The following is an 18,046-nucleotide window of genomic DNA, read 5'->3' on the forward strand; positions in this document are numbered from 1 at the left end:
TCCAGAAAGCCTTTGACAAGGTCCCTCACCAAAGGCTCTTATGTAAATTAAGCTGCCATGGGATAAAAGGGAAGGTCCTTTCATGGATTGAGAACAACTGGTTAAAAGACAGGGAACAAAGGGTAGGAATTAATGGTAAATTCTCAGAATGGAGAGGGGTAACTAGTGGTGTTCCCCAAGGATCAGTCCTCGGACCGATCCTATTCAACTTATTCATAAATGATCTGGAGAAAGGGGTAAACAGTGAGGTGGCAAAGTTTGCAGAGGATACTAAACTGCTAAAGATAGTTAAGTCCAAAGCAGACTGTGAAGAACTTCAAAAAGATCTCACATAACTAAGTGATTGGGCAACAATATGGCAAATGAAATTTAATGTGGATAAATGTAAAGTAATGCACATTGGAAAAAATAACCCCAACTATACATACAATATGATGGGGGCTAATTTAGCTACAACAAGTCAGGAAAAAGATCTTGGAGTCCTCGTGGATAGTTCTCTGAAAATGTCCACGCAGTATGCAGAGGCGGTCAAAAAAGCAAACAGGATGTTAGGAATCATTAAAAAGGGAGAGAATAAGACTGAGAATATATTATTGCCCTTATATAAATCGATGGTACACCCTCATCTCGAATTCTGCGTACAGATGTGGTCTCCTCATCTCAAAAAAGATATACTGGCATTAGAAAAGGTTCAGAAAAGGGCAACTAAAATGATTAGGGGTTTGGAACGGGTCCCATATGAGGAGAGATTAAAGAGGCTAGGACTCTTCAGCTTGGAAAAGAGGAGACTAAGGGGGGATATAATAGAGGTATATAAAATCATGAGTGATGTGGAGAAAGTGGATAAGGAAAAGTTATTTACTTATTCCCATAATACAAGAACTAGGGGTCATCAAATGAAATTAATAGGCAGCAGGTTTAAAACAAATACAAGGAAGTTCTTCTTCACGCAGCGCACAGTCAACTTGTGGAACTCCTTACCTGAGAAGGTTGTGAAGGCTAGGACTATAACAGCGTTTAAAAGAGAACTGGAAACATTCATGGTGGTTAAGTCCATTAATGGCTATTAGCCAGGACGGGTAAGGAATGGTGTCCCTAGCCTCTGTCTGTCAGAGGATGGAGATGGATGGCAGGAGAGAGATCACTTGATCACTGCCTGTTAGGTTCACTCCCTTTGGGGCACCTGGCATTGGCCACTGTTGGTAGACAAGATACTGGGCTAGATGGACCTTTGGTCTGACCCGGTACGGCCTTTCTTATGTTCTTATGTTCTTATGACAAATTAGAGGATTGGGCCAAAAAAAACCTGATGAGGTTCAACAAGGACAAGTGCAGAGTCCTGCACTTAGGACGGAAGGATCCCATGCACTGTTACAGACTAGGGACCGATTGACTAGGTAGCAGTTCTGCAGAAAAGGACCTAGGGGTCACAGTGGACGAGAAGCTGGATATGAGTCAACAGTGTGCTCTTGTTGCCAAGAAGGCTTATGGCATTTTGGGCTGTATAAGTAGGGGCATTGCCAGCAGATCGAGGAACGTGATCGTTCCCCTTTATTCGACATTGGTGAGGCCTCAGCTGGAGTACAGTGTCTAGTTTTGGGCCCCACACTACAAGAAGGATGTGGAAAAATTGGAAAGAGTCCAGCGGAGGGCAACAAAAATGATTAGGGGGCTGAAGCACATGATTTATGAGGAGAGGCTGAAGGAATTGGGATTGTTTAGTCTCCAGAAGAGAAGAATGAGGGGGGATTTGATAGCTGCTTTCAACTACCTGAGGGGGGGGTTCCAAAGAGGATGCAGCTCGGCTGTTCTCAGTGGTGGCAGATGACAGAACAAGGAGCAATGGTCTCAAGTTGCAGTGGGGGAGGTCTAGGTTGGATATTAGGAAACACTATTTCACTAGGAGGGTGGTGAAGCACTGGAATGCGTTACCTAGGGAGGTGGTGGAGTCTCCTTCCTTGGAGGTTTTTAAGGCCTGGTTTGACAAAGCTCTGGCTGGTATGATTTAGTTGGGAATTGGTCCTGCTTTGAGCAGGGGGTTGGACTAGATGACCTCCTGAGGTCCCTTCCAACCCTGATATTCTATGATTCTATGAAACTGGGATGCACTCAGCTCAGGGGATGCTTAGTTAACAGAGCATAAGAGTGCCCAGTGTTCAGCCTTTCTGGATAATTTGCAACCAGTGCAGTTTTAGCTTCTTCTGACCTTCAATCTTATTTATTTTGCTTCCTTTTCTGTCCTTACTTCCCTTACCCAAAATAAGCAAACAGAAAATAACAAACCAGTAACCACTTTGTCTGTTCTCCAGACACCACACTTAAAACTCACTTAAAATCACTACCAGTATCTCAAAGCAATCAGCTGTGCACAGATCCTGTCGACTATGCCACTGTGACGGGTTGGATCACAGAAACCCACTGGGTGCTGCCACCTGATGTGCCAAGACTACCTCTGCTCCCGTTTTCCCTGCCAGCTCAGGACTCCAGCACCCTGTCTTGCTGAGCCAGACACTCCCATTTGCTCCAACAAAGACCCAGGGTCTGAATTACTTGCCCCAAAGCTGCAGGTTTACCTGAAAACAGCTCACAGAAGTGTGCTTGTCTTTAGCACTCAGATGCCCAAATCCCAATGGGGTCTAAACCCAAATAAATCCCTTTTACCCTGCATAAAGCTTATGCAGGGTAAACTCATAAATTGTTCGCCCTCTATAACACCGATAGAGAGATATGCACAGTTGTTTGCTGCCCCAGGTATTGATATATACTCTGAGTTAATTAATAAGTAAAAAGTGATTTTATTAGATACAGAAAGTAGGATTTAAGTGGTTCCAAGTAGTAACCGACAGAACAAAGTAAGTCACCAAGCAAAATAAAATAAAATGCGCAAATCTATGTCTAATCAAACTGAACACAGATAAGATCCTCACCAGTTCCAGAATGCTTCCTTTTACAGACTAATCTCCTTTTAGCCTGGGTCCAGCAATCACTAACACCCCTTTGTTCCAGTTTCTTCCAAGTATCCTGGGGGGTGGAGAGGCTCCCTCTTTAGTCAGCCGAAGACAAAATGGAGGGGTCTCCCAGGGGTTTAAATAGACTTTCTCTTGCAGGTGGAGACCCCCTCCTCACTCCTATGCAAAGTCCAGCTCCAAGTCCATGCATGACTCACAGTCTTTACAGGTAGAAGCCATTGTTCACATGGTATCTTGTATGTCTCCAGGAAGACTTCTTATGTGGATTGGAGCATTCCAAGATGCATTGTTCCCCAAGTGCTTCCTGATCGGGTACTTAACCTTGCGAATTCCTTCCTAAAGAAGCTGACCAAATGCCTCACAAAGCTTACTTAGAAATCAAGCAAGCATACAGCCAACATTCTTAACCTCAAGTAGAAAATGAGATAGATGTACAAATAGGATGAATAGATACAGTAGACCATAACCTTTACAGAGATATGTTACATGGCACCGGCAGTACAAAACATATTCCAGTTATGTCATATTCCCATAAAGCCTCATGGGAAGTACCGTCACACGGCCAATGACAGAATTACCCACTGGAGCATCCCTCTTGCATGGGTCTCACAAGTGCCAGGGACACTCGGCAGCAGCTGCACACCTGGAGCATGTCATTGCCCAGAGATTCGCCTCCCAACTCTGCAGCAGTGAACAGTCAAGGAGTAGGCTGCAAGTGAGAGACTCAGAGGAAGCGTCTCTGATATCTGGGCCTGGGGAGCTTTTTGCACCCAGCTCCAGGCTGTGCCTACAGGATCAGCACCATGTGTAGTGCTGGCTGGAGAAACTTCACCGGAACTATAGTCCATGCAGGCCCGGTGCAAGGATATTTTGTGGCCTAGGCAAAACTTCCACCTTGCACCACCTCCCCATCCCCCAGAGCATCGCTTATTATAAACTTTCAAAAATGAATACAGTGGAGTCACATCTTACGCAGGGGTTAGGTTCTAAGGTCAGCGCGTACGAGGAAAATTGCTTATAGTGAAAATTACCATAAAGTACAGTACACACAGCATACACACAGTATACACAGTACACACAGTATACACTAGAACAGGGGTCCTCAACCTACGGCACGCGTGCCACCTTTGGTGATTTTTTTTTAATGGCAGGCTGCGGGTCCCGGACGCTGCTGAGCCCGCTGCCGGCCTGGGGTTCCGTTCACTCAGCCAGCAGCGTCCAGGGGACGTTACTGAGCAGCAAGCTGGCGTGCTGTCAATTCACACCCTGGCTTGCTGCACTGTACCTTCCCAAGAAGCCAAGCCCCACGTGGGACGTGGCTAACGCTACAGAGAAGCAACAACTGCACACAAACAAATGAGCACAGCGAAGGAACTGGACAGTGATTTGGAATGTGAGCTGAAATCAAACAAAACATTTTGCTCAACCTGAAGCAATTTTTTTTCAGACATTTCAGAATTGCCAGTGAACTGGAAAATCCATGATTCACTCACCTGCACATCTCACGTAGCCAACGGAAGCCCTTCAAAGGCCTGGTATACAGGTGTGAAAATTCGATTGACCTAGCTATATTGCTCAGGACTATGAAATGTGGTTAGGTTGACACTGGCATCCGATGAAGTGGGTTTTAGCCCACGAAAGCTTATGCTCAAATAAATTTGTTAGTCTCTAAGGTGCCACAAGTACTCCTCATTCTTTATAACCACCACTGTAGATGCAGCTGGATGGGCAGAAGAATTCTGTCGACCTAGCTACTGCCTCTCGGAGAAGTGGATTACCAACCCCTCCTGTCAACGTAGGAAGCAGGGTATGGCCTCTGTAGTGTAGCCATACCCTGAGTCTCCAGAATGCACACGTCGTAGCTGTTCACTCTCTTGACATAGGCAAACCCCTCCGTAACACTGATCAGTCCAGTAGCTTTTCTCCCTGCACAGCAGATATGGTGGACCAAATTCAGTGCTCCATGAAAGCGGTCCCTGTTATGATCTGACAGACTGGTATAATTTCTAGGGCTGTCAAGTGATTAAAAAAATGAATCGTGATTAATCGCACTGTTAATAATAGAATACCATTTATTTCAATATTTTTGGATGTTTTCTACATTTTCAAATATATTGATTTCAGTTATAACACAGGATTCAAAGTGTACAGTGCTCACTTTATATTTATTTTTGATTAGAAATATTTGCACTGTAAAAAATAAAAGAAATAGTGTTCTTCAATTCACCCAAGACGAGTACTGTAGTGCAATCTCTTTATCATGAAAGTTGAACTTATAAATGTAGAATTATGAACAAAAAATAATTGTGTTCAAAAATAAAAAACAACGTAAAACTTTAGCGCCTGCAAGTCCACTCAGTCCTATTTCTTGTTCAGCCAATCAAGTTTGTTTACATTTGCAGGAGATAATGCTGCCCATGTCACCTGAAAGTGAGAACAGGCGTTCGCATGGCACTTTTGTAGACGACGTCACAAGATATTCACGTGCCAGATGAGCTAAAGATTCATATGTACCTTCATATTTCAACCACCATTCCAGAGGACATGCATCCATGCTGATGACGGGTTCTGCTCGATAACGATCCAAAGCAGTGCGGACCGATGCATGTTCATTTTCATCATCTGAGTCAGATGCCACCAGCAGAGGGCTGATTTTTTTATTTGGTGGTTCAGGTTCTGTAGTTTCTGCATCAGAGTGTTGCTCGTTTAAGACTTCTGAAAGCATGCTCCACATCTCATCCCTCTCAGATTTTGGACAGCACTTCAGATTCTTAAACCTTGGGTCAAGTGCTGTAGTTATCTTTAGAAATCTCACATTGGTACCTTCCTTGCGTTTTATCAAATCTGCCATGGAAGTGTTCTTAAAACGAACAACATGTCTTGGGTCATCATCCGAGACTGCTATAAAATGAAATATATGGCAGAATAGAGGTAAAACAGCAGGAGACATACAATTCTCCCCCAAGGAATTGAGTCACAAATTTAATTAATGCATTATTTTTTAACGAGCATCATCAGCATGGAAGCATATCCTCTGGAATGGTGGTCAAAGCATAAAGGGGCATACGAATCTTTAGCATATTTGGTATGTAAATACCTTGCAATGCTGGCTACAAAAGTGCCATGCGAATGCCTGTTCTCACTTTCAGGTGACGTGAATAAGAAGCAGGCAGCATTATCTCCCATAAATTTAAACAAATTCATTTGTCTTAATGATTGGCTGAACAAGAAGTAGAACTGAGTGGACTTTTAGGCTCTAAAGTTTTACATTGGTTTCAGAGTAGCAGTCGTGTTAGTCTATATCCGCAAAAAGAACAGGAGTCCTTGTGGCACCTTAGAGACTAACACATTTATTTGAGCATCAGCTTTCGTGGGCTACAGCCCACTTCTTCGGATGCATAGAATGGAACATATATTGAGGAGATATATATACACATACAGAGAGCATGAACAGGGGGAGTTTTACCTTGCTTTGTTTTTGAGTGCAGTTATGTAACAAAAAAAAAATCTACATTTGTAAGTTGCACTTTCACAATAAAGAGATTGCACTCCAGTACTTGTATGAGGTGAATTGAAAAATATGTTTTCTTTTGTTTATCATTTTTACAGTGCAAACATTTGTAATTAGAAATAATAATATAAAGTGAGCACTGTACACTTTGTATTCTGTGTTTTAACTGAAATAAATATTTTTGAAAATGTAGAAAAACATCCAACAATATTTAAAAAATTTCAATTGGTAGTCTATTGTTTAACAGTGTGATTAAAACTGCGATTAATTGTAATTAATTTTTTTAATCACAATTAATTTTTTGAGTGAATTGCATGAGTTAACTGCGATTAATCGACAGCCCTAGTAATTTCCCCTGGGCTTGTTTATTAGACTCATTTTCATGCAGGCTCAAATCTTAATAGGATTTTTTCCTTGCTTGTCTCTCCATTGTTATGTTACTGCAGCCCATGTGATTCCCTGCGTCGCACTCGCTGTCAGTGCCTTCTAGGGCATTAGCCAGCAACACAGACATCAGAAACCTTGTGACTTTTAGCTCTAAGATGCATCGTTTAACGATTACCCATGTTAAACTTCCTCCGCTTCGTCTCAGGCCCCCGCTGCCCCCATGCCATGGGAGCCTGGCTACAGCTGATCCTTTCTAAGGTATTAACAGTGGATCCAATTTTAGTGGCGTCAGCAAATTTCACCACCTTCCCCCAAGTCATTTATAATCGAATTGGAAAGCTACATCCCTGGCACTGACTCTGCGGCCGCCCACTGGTATCTGCTGATATCAACAACGACCTGATGTCCTTTCAACCAGGTAGCTTTCGGGTTTATATCCCTGTACTCCACAGCAGCAGGGGTTCTCTGTGTATTAGTTAAATCACACTGTTTACAGGGTGCCATAATCACAGTCTATAAGTATTTACATGAGGAACAAATATTTAATAATGGGCTCTTTGGTCTAGCAGAGGAAGATCTAACACGACCAGCTAAGGAGAGAAGAGAAGAATGAGGGGGGATTTGATAGCAGCCTTCAACTACCTGAAGGGGGGTTCCAAAGAGGATGGAGCTCGGCTGTTCTCAGTGGTGGCAGATGACAGAACAAGGAGCAATGGTCTCAAGTTGCAGTGGGGGAGGTCCAGGTTGGATATCAGGAAAAACTATTTCACTAGGAGGGTGGTGAAACACTGGAATGGGTTCCCTAGGGAGGTGGTGGAGTCTCCTTCCTTGGAGGTTTTTAAGGCCCGGCTTGACAAAGCCCTGGCTGGGATGATTTAGCTGGGAATTGGTCCTGCTTTGAGCAGGGGGTTGGACTAGATGACCTCTTGAGGTCCCTTCCAACTCTGATATTCTATGATTCTATGATTCTATGACCCCATGGCTGAAAGTTGAGGCTAGACAGATTCAGACTGGAGATAAGGTGTATGTTTTTAACAGGGAGGGTAATTAACCATTGGAGCTGTTTAGCAAGGGTCATGGTGGATTCTCCATCACTGACAATATTTAAATCAAGATGGGATGTTTTTACTAAAAGACCTGCTCTAGTTCAAACAGCAGTTATTTCAGGGAAGTTCTCTGGGTGTGTCGTACAGGAGGCCAGACTGTGTAATCACCGTGGCCCCTACTATGAATTTCCATTTGTAACCCATCTCCTTAGCAAGTCCCACTGGGCTGCAGTTCATAAGAGATCCAGAATCTGACTTGGGGGATGGGGGTTCCTGGGTTTGTATGAGCCAGAAGCTCACACAGGAAAAAGGGTTGAAGTCTAAGAGGGTGTAAATGTCAAGGAGTCCAGGAGGAATTACCCAGAGTGTGAAAGGGGCCCAGGAGGGGGTTAGGATGAGAAGTGATGGGGAAAGGAAAGAAGGGAACATGTGGATCATCCCCAAGGGGTGGAAGCCCCCCGTACTGCAACATTAAAAAGAAGCCAGCACCAAGCCAGGGGAACTGACTGTGCCCTTGGTTCTCACAGCTCCCGCAGGAGCCATGCTGCCAGGGGCTCCACGCAGCCCCACATCACAGAGGGGTGAGGAGCACAAAGGGCTGGGGAGGATGGGGCAAGAAATTGTTGGAGGCTGGATGAGCACTGATGAGGCAGGGTCTAGTGGAAAAAACAGTCTGTGATCATGTAATTAACGAGTGTCTCATGGTGTCTTCGCACAAGAGGGATGAATGAAAGTAGCACAAGCAGCCTTAATTCTGTCATTTACTAATTTCTGAGTGCTCGACATTGCAACCTGAATTGCATTTTTAACATAGGGCGTTTGTGTTTTAATGTCATTTCTTAAGTTTTTAAAAAAGTAAATAGAATAAACAGAAATTCCATCATGCAGAACCACGCTGTCACCAGTACAAGTAGTCATCAGGGCTAGAACTTTTAGACCCTCCAGCACTCAAGCTAATAGAATAACCGGTAGCAGTAGAAGGCTTGCCGGGGGATGAGACACATGCTTTGTCAGTAGGTTTCACAACTGCTGGCTGACACCAGAGGACTGTTGGGACTCAGGAATGTTGGGTTTGATTCCAAGTTCTGGAGAGGAGTGCGTTCTAGTGGTTATAACCTTTCTGCCCATGCTCCCTGCCCTTGCCTCCTCATCTGCTCCTATTCCTGCTCCTAGCCCCCATTCCTTATCCCTCTGCCTTAAAGAGAAGCTACTTCTTCCTTCATCTCCATGTTGCCGGGGCACCAGCTGGAGCAGCAACTTGAAGAGCACTGAGAGATGGTCTGCCTTCCTTCTTTCAGTTTCAGTGGATCAGCAGCTTCCAGCAGCCTGGAGGACCAATTGCACATAAAGTCTGGCTAAGCCCCTGCAGCCCTAGAAGGGAGCATGCTCAGTCACTCTGGGGGGATGGCACATGTGCAGCTAGGGTGACCAGATGTCCTGATTTTAGTGCAGTCCACTCATACCAAGGAGGCGTGGGGAGCTGGAGCATGCTCAGTGTGGACGGAATATTTGGGAAATGTAGCTGCCAAACTAAGAAACCATTAGTGAACATGTGCTTACTGTATTTGTCAGGGGCTTATCACTTGCCTGATTTTCATCGGGATGGCAAAAGGCACCTTGCTGACCTTAGGGCAACTCCCCTTACCAAATTTCAAGTTCAAAGCACAGAGGCCCTGGACCTTCTCAATGAAACAGTTGTAAGGATTTTTTAACACGGACAAACTGATGTATTAGTCCCTAATCTTATTCTTGGAAATGGCTGAACATTTTTTTGCAGAACTGTTCCAGAATAACTCCTCCTGAGGCATATGCCCAGCATGGAAAACTTTAGCCAGAAAGGTCACATTTTGGAACAGTTAGAAGCAACTGAAAATAGGGTCTTCTTACGGAGAGCGTCAGGCAACTTCAACTGTAGGTGGCACTACCAACTTTTCCTATAATGAGAGTCATGTGGCCAAATCCCAGTTCATTGCCTATCACATGGAGAACTTCTACCTTGGTCTTTTAGGGCTGAGAAAAGAGGAATTTATCCCTATGAACAGCAATTGGGGGGAAAAATAAGGCCAAACATTTTGAGTCTGTTGCTTAAAGTTAAGCACCTAAAGAAGTGGCCAGGTTCTCAGAGGAGGAGCCCCAGCAGTGGCCACTGACTCCAACGGGGCCAAGTGTGGAAGGTGGTGGGTAAAAGCCACAGTCAGTGAGCACTCATCCTTGCCTAGTGACAGGTTGTCACATCCCACAGAGCCATCCAGAGGCAGCACTGCCTTTGTGGTGAATGGAGTTAAGAGGTAGATGGATATGGCGGAGTGTGCCCCTAGAGAGGACAATAGCTGAGAGCTGTCATATCCCAGTGGTTCTCTGCTGCTGCTGTAGAGTGTGCAACCTCTACAGGACAATTTTTTCCACCTGATTGTACCTAAAAAGGGGAACAACCTGCTAAACTGCCCCCATCCCAAAACAGGATGTCGGGATAAACCTTCCTTCCACTCACCACTGTCTCTCATCCTTCTGACTTCTACTGCCGTGGGTTTGACCCAAGTACCAGTGGACTCCCAGTTGCAGACGCACTGGCATAAATAGACCATCTAACAGACATGCAGAATACTGTTCAATTGTATTGCTATGTTCCTATGCTGCACCCATCCCTGTGGGATCTGGGATCATGCAACACTAGAGCCGTGGCTTTCATAGCATAAAGCACAGCTCATTTTCCCACAGGGAGATGAAAAAAATGAAAGAAGAAGGAGACAACAAGGGAGCAGATGTTTCCATTTGGTTTTAGTCCAGGACTTTAACCACTGCAGAGACATATACTCCCTGCTCCCATCCCCACCCCAGACTGCAGAGCCGGAGACAGCCAGATGTTGCCATCACAAAGAACGTTCCTTTGGCCAGAAATGGCTCATACTCAGGGCTGCATAGCTCTGCCAGTTAGGAGTGAGATTTTTTGCTGATATCATTATGCTGGTAAAAGCTCTCTTGTAGATGCACTTAATCCAGGATAATGGTGCTTATACCAGGATAGCTTAGGACAGATCTACACTACACAGTTTTGGTGTCATAGCTATGTTGGTTAGGAGTGTGAAAAAATTACCCCCAACAGACAGGGCAAACCCCCTCATTTAGATGCAACTTACCCCTAGAAAGCAGAGTTGTTTGCCAGTGCAGTGCATGGCATTCAGGGCAGTGGTTTAACTAGATCGGCAAAGGATCTCCATGGTTAGAGCTCAACTGACAACACCACTGACGAGAAGACTAGCCCCCACTCCGGTTCCTCAGCTTCCATCAGTCCCCTGGCCTGAGCACTTCTACACCAGTATCATGGCGTCTGCACCAGAGGTGGGGCTTTGCTGCTTTCTCTAGGCTGGTATAGTTAAAGCAGCAACATTTGTAAGTATAGACGAGGCCACAGTCTCACGTACCGAGTGACTTTTATAGACAGAGTTTCAGCCAAATGGTGACTAGCCATTGTTGAGTATACCAGTGGGACAAAGATCCTGACCAAATGCTCCTCTTCCGTCTGCTTATCTGAGTGGAGGAGGGGGCCCAGTTGGGGGCTGGTGAGTGGGGGGGGAGGTTTGGTTTGAAGTCTTCAGCATGATTCCTTCCTCCCCCACTTCCCCATGGTTGCCACTTAATGTTCAAAATGCAGGAAGAGTAAAGAGCTGCCTGGGGCAACTGCAATGATTTAGCAAACCTAGTGCATCTGCTCCTTTGTCTGCAGCACAGACCACTGACATCCCAGTTTGGGCAACTGAATGTGCATGCAATTCCCATCAGGCTTGTCGCTGCAGCCCTAGGAAACAATCCTGCAACATGCAATGCAACTCCCACTCCAGTCCCCCCTCTGCCTTGAATGGGAGTGCTGGACAACAGGACATGGCCCATTACCATCCGTGAGGCTGGCTGGCTAAAGCAAAGACGGATATGCCTACCTTGGTGTCTTCTGTGTCTGACTGAGTGCTCGTTTCTTCATCATAGAGGTCGGACTCCTCCGAGGCAATGGGCACTTGGACAGTCAGGTTGGGATTGTTAATGAAATTCATGTGGTCCAGCTCATCCACAAACAACTGCTCTTTCCCAGCTACTCCATCCATATACTCCGACTTGGAATCCTGGCCTGAATCCATGTGGTTTAGCACATAGTTGTCTTTCTTATTATCCTCTTGTTCCTCGGCTGGCTCTCTCTTCTCCTTCCACCGCAGGTGAAGTAGCATGAGGACAGTTCTCTTTACAAAGTCAATCGCCCTGGTGATCCTGCCAATAGCAATCTGCAAATTGTTCATCTCGCCATCATCATCAGAAGCCGCAAGGCTATCGGCGCTGAAGGAGCTCAGCAGCAAAGCTAAGAAAAGGTTCAGGACCTGGAGGGGACAAAAGCAAACAACAGGTTTCGTGTCAGACATGAGCACAGTCCTAGGGTCTAGATCAGGTGGGGATCTCAATATTTTCCATGGTGTGGACCACGCCTTACTCAGACAAAATCTCATATGAACACCACCCTCCCGTTTGTGACTGTGTGGACCTGACCCTCCCATCCACAATTGCATGTGGCCCTGACAGCAATTGCTACCCTCTGGAGGAGTCACAGTAGGAAACTGCAGATCCATTTGTAAGGGAAGGTCTTTGCAGCTTGGTTGACCCAGGTGATCAGCACCCAGGTCTGAGCATCCGGTGAGCCTAGCCCAAGAGTGAGCATCCCGGCTGCAAAGTGACGTGCCCTTCCTTGGCTGAGGCGCCCTGGAGTCTTTCCCATGCAGGTATCCATTGTGGGAGAACTCGTCTGTCCTGAGGGAGCGGGGGATTGTGAGAAGATAGCGCACTATTTTCCTGTGTCCTCACCGCAAAGCGGGTGGGTTCCAGCTCGAGTTAAAGCAGAGCCCAGGTTAACTGCACTGTGCAGATATAGCTTCAGTATCTGTAATGCAACAGTGTGGTGTTGCTTCTGTAAAAAGGTCTGTCACCCCATCACCTCCTGCTGTTCTGTGCTGCTATTTCGTCTCCATGCCCAATCTCCCCTGCCTGGTCTGTTCCCAGAACTGGTGCCTTTCTTCCCATGTTCCCTTGGACATGCTGCCCAGCTGCCTCATTCCTTCCTCCCTAGTTGGGAATTGGTCCTGCTTTGAGCAGGGGGTTGGACTAGATGACCTCTTGAGGTCCCTTCCAACCCTGATATTCTATGATTCTATGATTCTCCCCTGCTGGTGGCCACCATTTCTCCTTCTTGGTTCCATCTGCCTTTCCAGCCCCACAGGCTCTCCTCTGCAGTGAAGAGCCTGAGAGCTGTAGAAGCAACTGGAGATGAAGGGAGAAAAACCAGCACCATGTGACCAGACAGCTCTCCACAGACCACTGGCTCCATGTGTAACACCAACAGATCCCGGTCGTCATCGGGCGGGATTGATCTGGGACCTCTGGAGCTTAGTGCATGAGCCTCTACAGCATGAGCTAAAAGGCAACTGCCTCTTCGCTAAGGCTGCAGAGCAAACTCATTAATCTCTCTAAGTGAGCTTGGTGCCACCAGATGGGATAGAACACCACACCCAGGAGGTGTGTGGGTTACACTGGCACCACACTTTGGCTCCCTCCTGAGCCAGCAGAAGTAACATAGGCCCTGAGTCAAGCATGTGTCTGACATTCAGTATGTGAGTGGTTCACTACTCTACTAGAACTATTCACAGAGTTGTAGCAGGGTCACCAACTCTCACGATTTTATCGTGATTCTCACGATATTTGGTGGTTTTTTGTAAATCCCCAGCTCCTGGATCACGTGATTACATGGGAATCTTGGCTTTTATTTCAATGAAAGTGAGCTTCTAGCCCTCATAGCTACAGAGAAAAGCTTCAAAATGTGGCCCGGGTGCCTCCACTGAGCATTTTTGACCCCATCAATGAGGACTAACAACTTACTTTTCATTTTTTGTTTGCAATGTTGTTGTAGCTGTGTTGGCCCCAGGATATGAGAGAGACAAGTTGGGTGAGGCAATACCTTTTATTGGACCAGCTTCTGTTGGTGAGAGAGACAAGCTTTTGAGCTGCACAGAGCTCTTCTTTGCTGTCTCTTTCACCAACAGAAGTTGATCCAATTAAAGATATTACAGCACTCACCTTGTATCTCTTTTAAATTTTTGTAATACAAGCTGAGATTCATGTGGACTCACGTGACTCCAGAAGCTGGAGCTTACAAAACCAAAACCAATAGCGTGAGACTCATGATAACTCAACTCGGGAGAGTTGGTAATGCTGCAGTGCTCAAGGACCGCCCTGGGTCATCCATGGGAGACTGAAAGTGTGAGAGTTTTCAAAACAGGTGAATGTTGCATGAACCTTTTGGTACAAAGAGGCTTTTCCTTGCACTGGGCACAGAACCATCCAATTCATGCATTCATCTGTTTCTTTATGGATCTGCACTACTGGCAACCCCTAGCATTCAAAAATCCTGAATTAACCTAATGGGAGCAAGCTCCATGACTTCCCACCATCCTTGTCTTGACTCATCACCTTGGGTGGAGCTTTGGGGGCTGAGGAGCTGTGCCCCAGGCCCTAATCTACTGGTGATTGCTCCCCTCCACACTGCGCAGTAGTGAAGACCCTGGGGCCCTGCGCACGGACCCTCTCATGGGATGCCCTGCCTCAGTCCCATATTGCACTGGCTGCATTCCCACCATTGTCTTCGCTCCAGAGGACGCCCCATTGCACAAAGAGCTAATTGGTCCAACCACAGCTTTTGCACCAGTATCGTGCATGGGGCCGAATCCAGTGACTCTGACCCTCCGCAGAGAAAGGCTAGCCTCGCTGCGCAATGGGAGTGGCTGGTGCTTTACAGGGTACAGCATCCGAAGAAGTGGGCTGTAGCCCACGAAAGCTTATGCTCTAATAAATTTGTTAGTCTCTAAGGTGCCACAAGGACTCCTGTTCTTTTTGAGGGTACAGCAGCATCGCCCAGAACGTGAAATGCATTTGCTGTGAAAAACTGACCCCTCCAGTCCAGCCCCCACAGCTGTTGATATTTGTGCCTCCCGGTGCCAGGAGCACATTTGAGAAGGGAATTAGCTGCTATTCAAGGTCACTGCTGTTTTCGCATGGCTCATGCCATATGACTTAAACAGAGTCTTTAAATAAATCCTGGGGACCACACCAGTTTAATACTCACGTTAAGTACCAATTACAGCTAATCATTTCTGTTGCCGTTGTCTCCGGAGTGTTTCGGCAGGAGTTGATTACCTTGTCACCTGAGTGACTTCCTCCCTTCCCCCTTTAATAATGCCAAAGGAAATGCCCAAAGGGTCATTACTAGTAAAGGGCAATGGCATTATCTGGGGGGAGGGCTCCATAAATATACATCACTGTAGCCAGAATGCTTAGTTTATACATCCCCTGGTTTACGCTCCAGGACCTGAAACACAGTACTGGGCTGGTTTCCCTACGCACAGAGAGGGCATGGAAGCGGGCCCAGGCTGCGCCCCTTTCCCTGGGACTCTGCAGAAGTGTCTGCTCGAGCTCGGTGGGCTGTTGTGGGTCTTAAGCGCGGAGCAGCCACCCTCTGAGGTTTGGTCTCCCACGGGAAATCAGGTTGATTGCTAGTGGGGCTTAGGGTGACCAGATGTCCCGATTTTATAGGGACAGTCCCGATTTGGGGGGCTTTTTCTTATATAGCCACCTATTACCCCCTCACCCTCGTCCCGATTTTTTACACTTGCTATCTGGTCACCTTATGGGGCTTCAGTGTGAGCACTCTGCAACCTGGGGAAGGGGCATCCTGCCCCCTCTCCATGCAGTAATAAGGCACAAACCAGTGAATCGAAATTCAGGATTCAGGAAAAGCCATGACATTGCAGCCCCTCCCCTGCCTCCAGCACTGCCCTCTGCAGTGTCAGCACCCAGGCCTGATGGCGCTCGTTATGCATCTCACACCCTGTCTCGCACTGATCCACCGGCCAGCTCTGGGGCTGTGCCTGGCATGGAACCTGAGCTGTGACTTTCCATCCTGGAGGTGAGCTCAGCCACACTGACAGATCCCAGAGCTGCCCAACCCCACTGGCCTCCAGGGCCTTCTCCCTTCTTATACCAGGGTTGAATTTGGCCCCCGGGGAGCTGTGGGGGCCCCAGGATGGCAGGAACATCTTTAGTGATGCCCACAAAGTGCCGTGACGCAGAAGGAGATGCAGTCAGCTCTCTCCTAGATAGTTTTCAAAGTGAATTCCAACAGGCTTACACAATTCTGAGAAGTAATAGAAGCAATTAGACAAGCCACCAGGATGCCTGCTGCCGCCTTGCTCCTTTGGAGGAGAGAACAGGACCCATGCAGCCAGTAAAATAACTTTCAAAGCCAGCGGGTAGAAGGGGACCAAGGTTAGAAAGGATTTCACACTTCCCTGGAACTTAGGGGTTACGTGTGCAATTCAGGAATGTTATCAGGGAAGTGAGCAGCTCGGTCATCGAGGGAGGTAAACAGGGGGGCGGAGGAGATGCAGCCTCTGGCTGCATGGCTCCCGTGTGGAAATCCAACAGAAGGGGGCGCTGTGGAGAGGAGGAAAATGAGGGGAAATACAGGGTGTATTGGGGAGGTGTCAGGATTTGTCATGTGGATGAGGGTGGGAAGGAGAGCAGGTGACATTTCTGTGCTAATCGTTTTTTTACCAAAAAATGCAATTTTAGGTTGAATTCAGTGACTAGTTTCTGCCGAAACAAAATGGAAAAACCTGTAAATGTCCAAACGAAACATTTCAACATGTCACTTCGGAAAGCCGTTTCGTTTCAGTGTTGACCTACATTTTGTTTAAAAAATATCACAAACATTTCAAACCCTTTGAAAATTAAATGAAATGGTTCATTTGACCCCAGAGTAAATCATTTGGAGTTTTGTTTCAGCCCAAAAAAACAAAAATGTATCATTTTGGTTTCATCCAGAATGCCTTTTAAAAAAAACCATTTCAGTTCGCCCAGTAAGTGAGAAAAGCTGGAACTCGCCCAGCTCAAGAGCAGAGGGAAGGGAAGGCAGGGAAGGACCTGCCCATTGCAAAGGTATCTAGTGCCTCGGGGGGATGGTGATGCTGTATGGAATATGGGCGACCATTTATAATATTATCAATACCAAATTGCAATGACTCTTATACCAGATATGCCACATAAGGTAACCGTGGAAAAGGTATGATTTCCTAAACATGATAAGCTTGTTTATATGTAAGAGAGAAGTATGATTGCTCAGAGCTCCAGTATGAAACTGGAGAAAATCCTGTTGAGAGTCTTTGGGTTAAGTTTAGAGGTGAGAGCAACAAGGGTGATGTCGTGGTGGGCGTCTGCTATAGGCCATCAGACCAGGAGGATGAGATAGACGAGGCTTTCTTCAAACAACAGACATTTCCAGATCACAGGCCCTGGTTCTCATGGGGGACTTCAATCACCCTGACATCTGCTGGGAGAGCAATACAGCAGTGCACAGACAAGCTTTTGGAGAGTGTTGGGGACAACTTCCTGGTGCAAGTGCTGGAGGAACCAACTAGGGGCCGTGCTCCTCTTGACCTGCTGCTCACAAACAGGGAAGAATTGGGAGGGGAAGTAGAAGTGGGTGGCAACCTGGGCAGCAGTGACCATGAGATGGTTGTATTCAGGATCCTGACAAAAGGAAGAAAAGAGAGCAGCAGAATACGGACCCTGGACTTCAGAAAAGCAGACTTTGACTCCCTCAGGGAACTGATGGGCAGGAACCCATGAGAGGCTAATATGAGGGGGAAAGGAACCCAGAGAGCTGGCTGTATTTTAAAGAAGCCTTATTGAGGGCACAGGAACAAAGCATCCCAATGTGCAGAAAGAATAGCAAATATGGCAGGCGACCAGCTTGGCTTAACAGTGAAATCTTCAGTGAGCTTAAACACAAAAAGGAAGCTTACAAGAAGTGGAAACTTGGACAGATGACTAGGGAGGAATATAAAAATATTGCTCAAGCATGCAGGGGTGTAATCAGGAAGGCCAAAGCACAACTGGAGTTACAGCTAGCAAGGGATGTGAAGGGTAACAAGAAGGGTTTCTACAGGTATGTTAGCAACAAGAAGACGGTCAAGGAAAGTGTGGGACCCTTACTGAATGGGGGAGGCAACCTAGTGACAGGTGATGTGGAAAAGCTGAAGTACTCA

General features: G+C 46.5%; 1 protein-coding gene across 1 annotated transcript in view; it reads right to left on the reverse strand.

The window, feature by feature from the left end:
- SCN4A (sodium voltage-gated channel alpha subunit 4) overlaps positions 1 to 18,046 on the reverse strand; it is a 114,844-nt gene that overhangs the window by 43,259 nt on the left and 53,539 nt on the right. Inside the window, exon 15 of the mRNA XM_054014154.1 lies at positions 11,849 to 12,277. Coding sequence (XP_053870129.1) covers positions 11,849 to 12,277 — 429 coding nt within the window. The remainder of the gene's footprint in view (positions 1 to 11,848; positions 12,278 to 18,046) is intronic.

The sequence above is a fragment of the Malaclemys terrapin genome, chromosome 25, assembly GCF_027887155.1.
Source record: "Malaclemys terrapin pileata isolate rMalTer1 chromosome 25, rMalTer1.hap1, whole genome shotgun sequence".
Taxonomy (NCBI): Eukaryota; Metazoa; Chordata; order Testudines; family Emydidae; genus Malaclemys; species Malaclemys terrapin.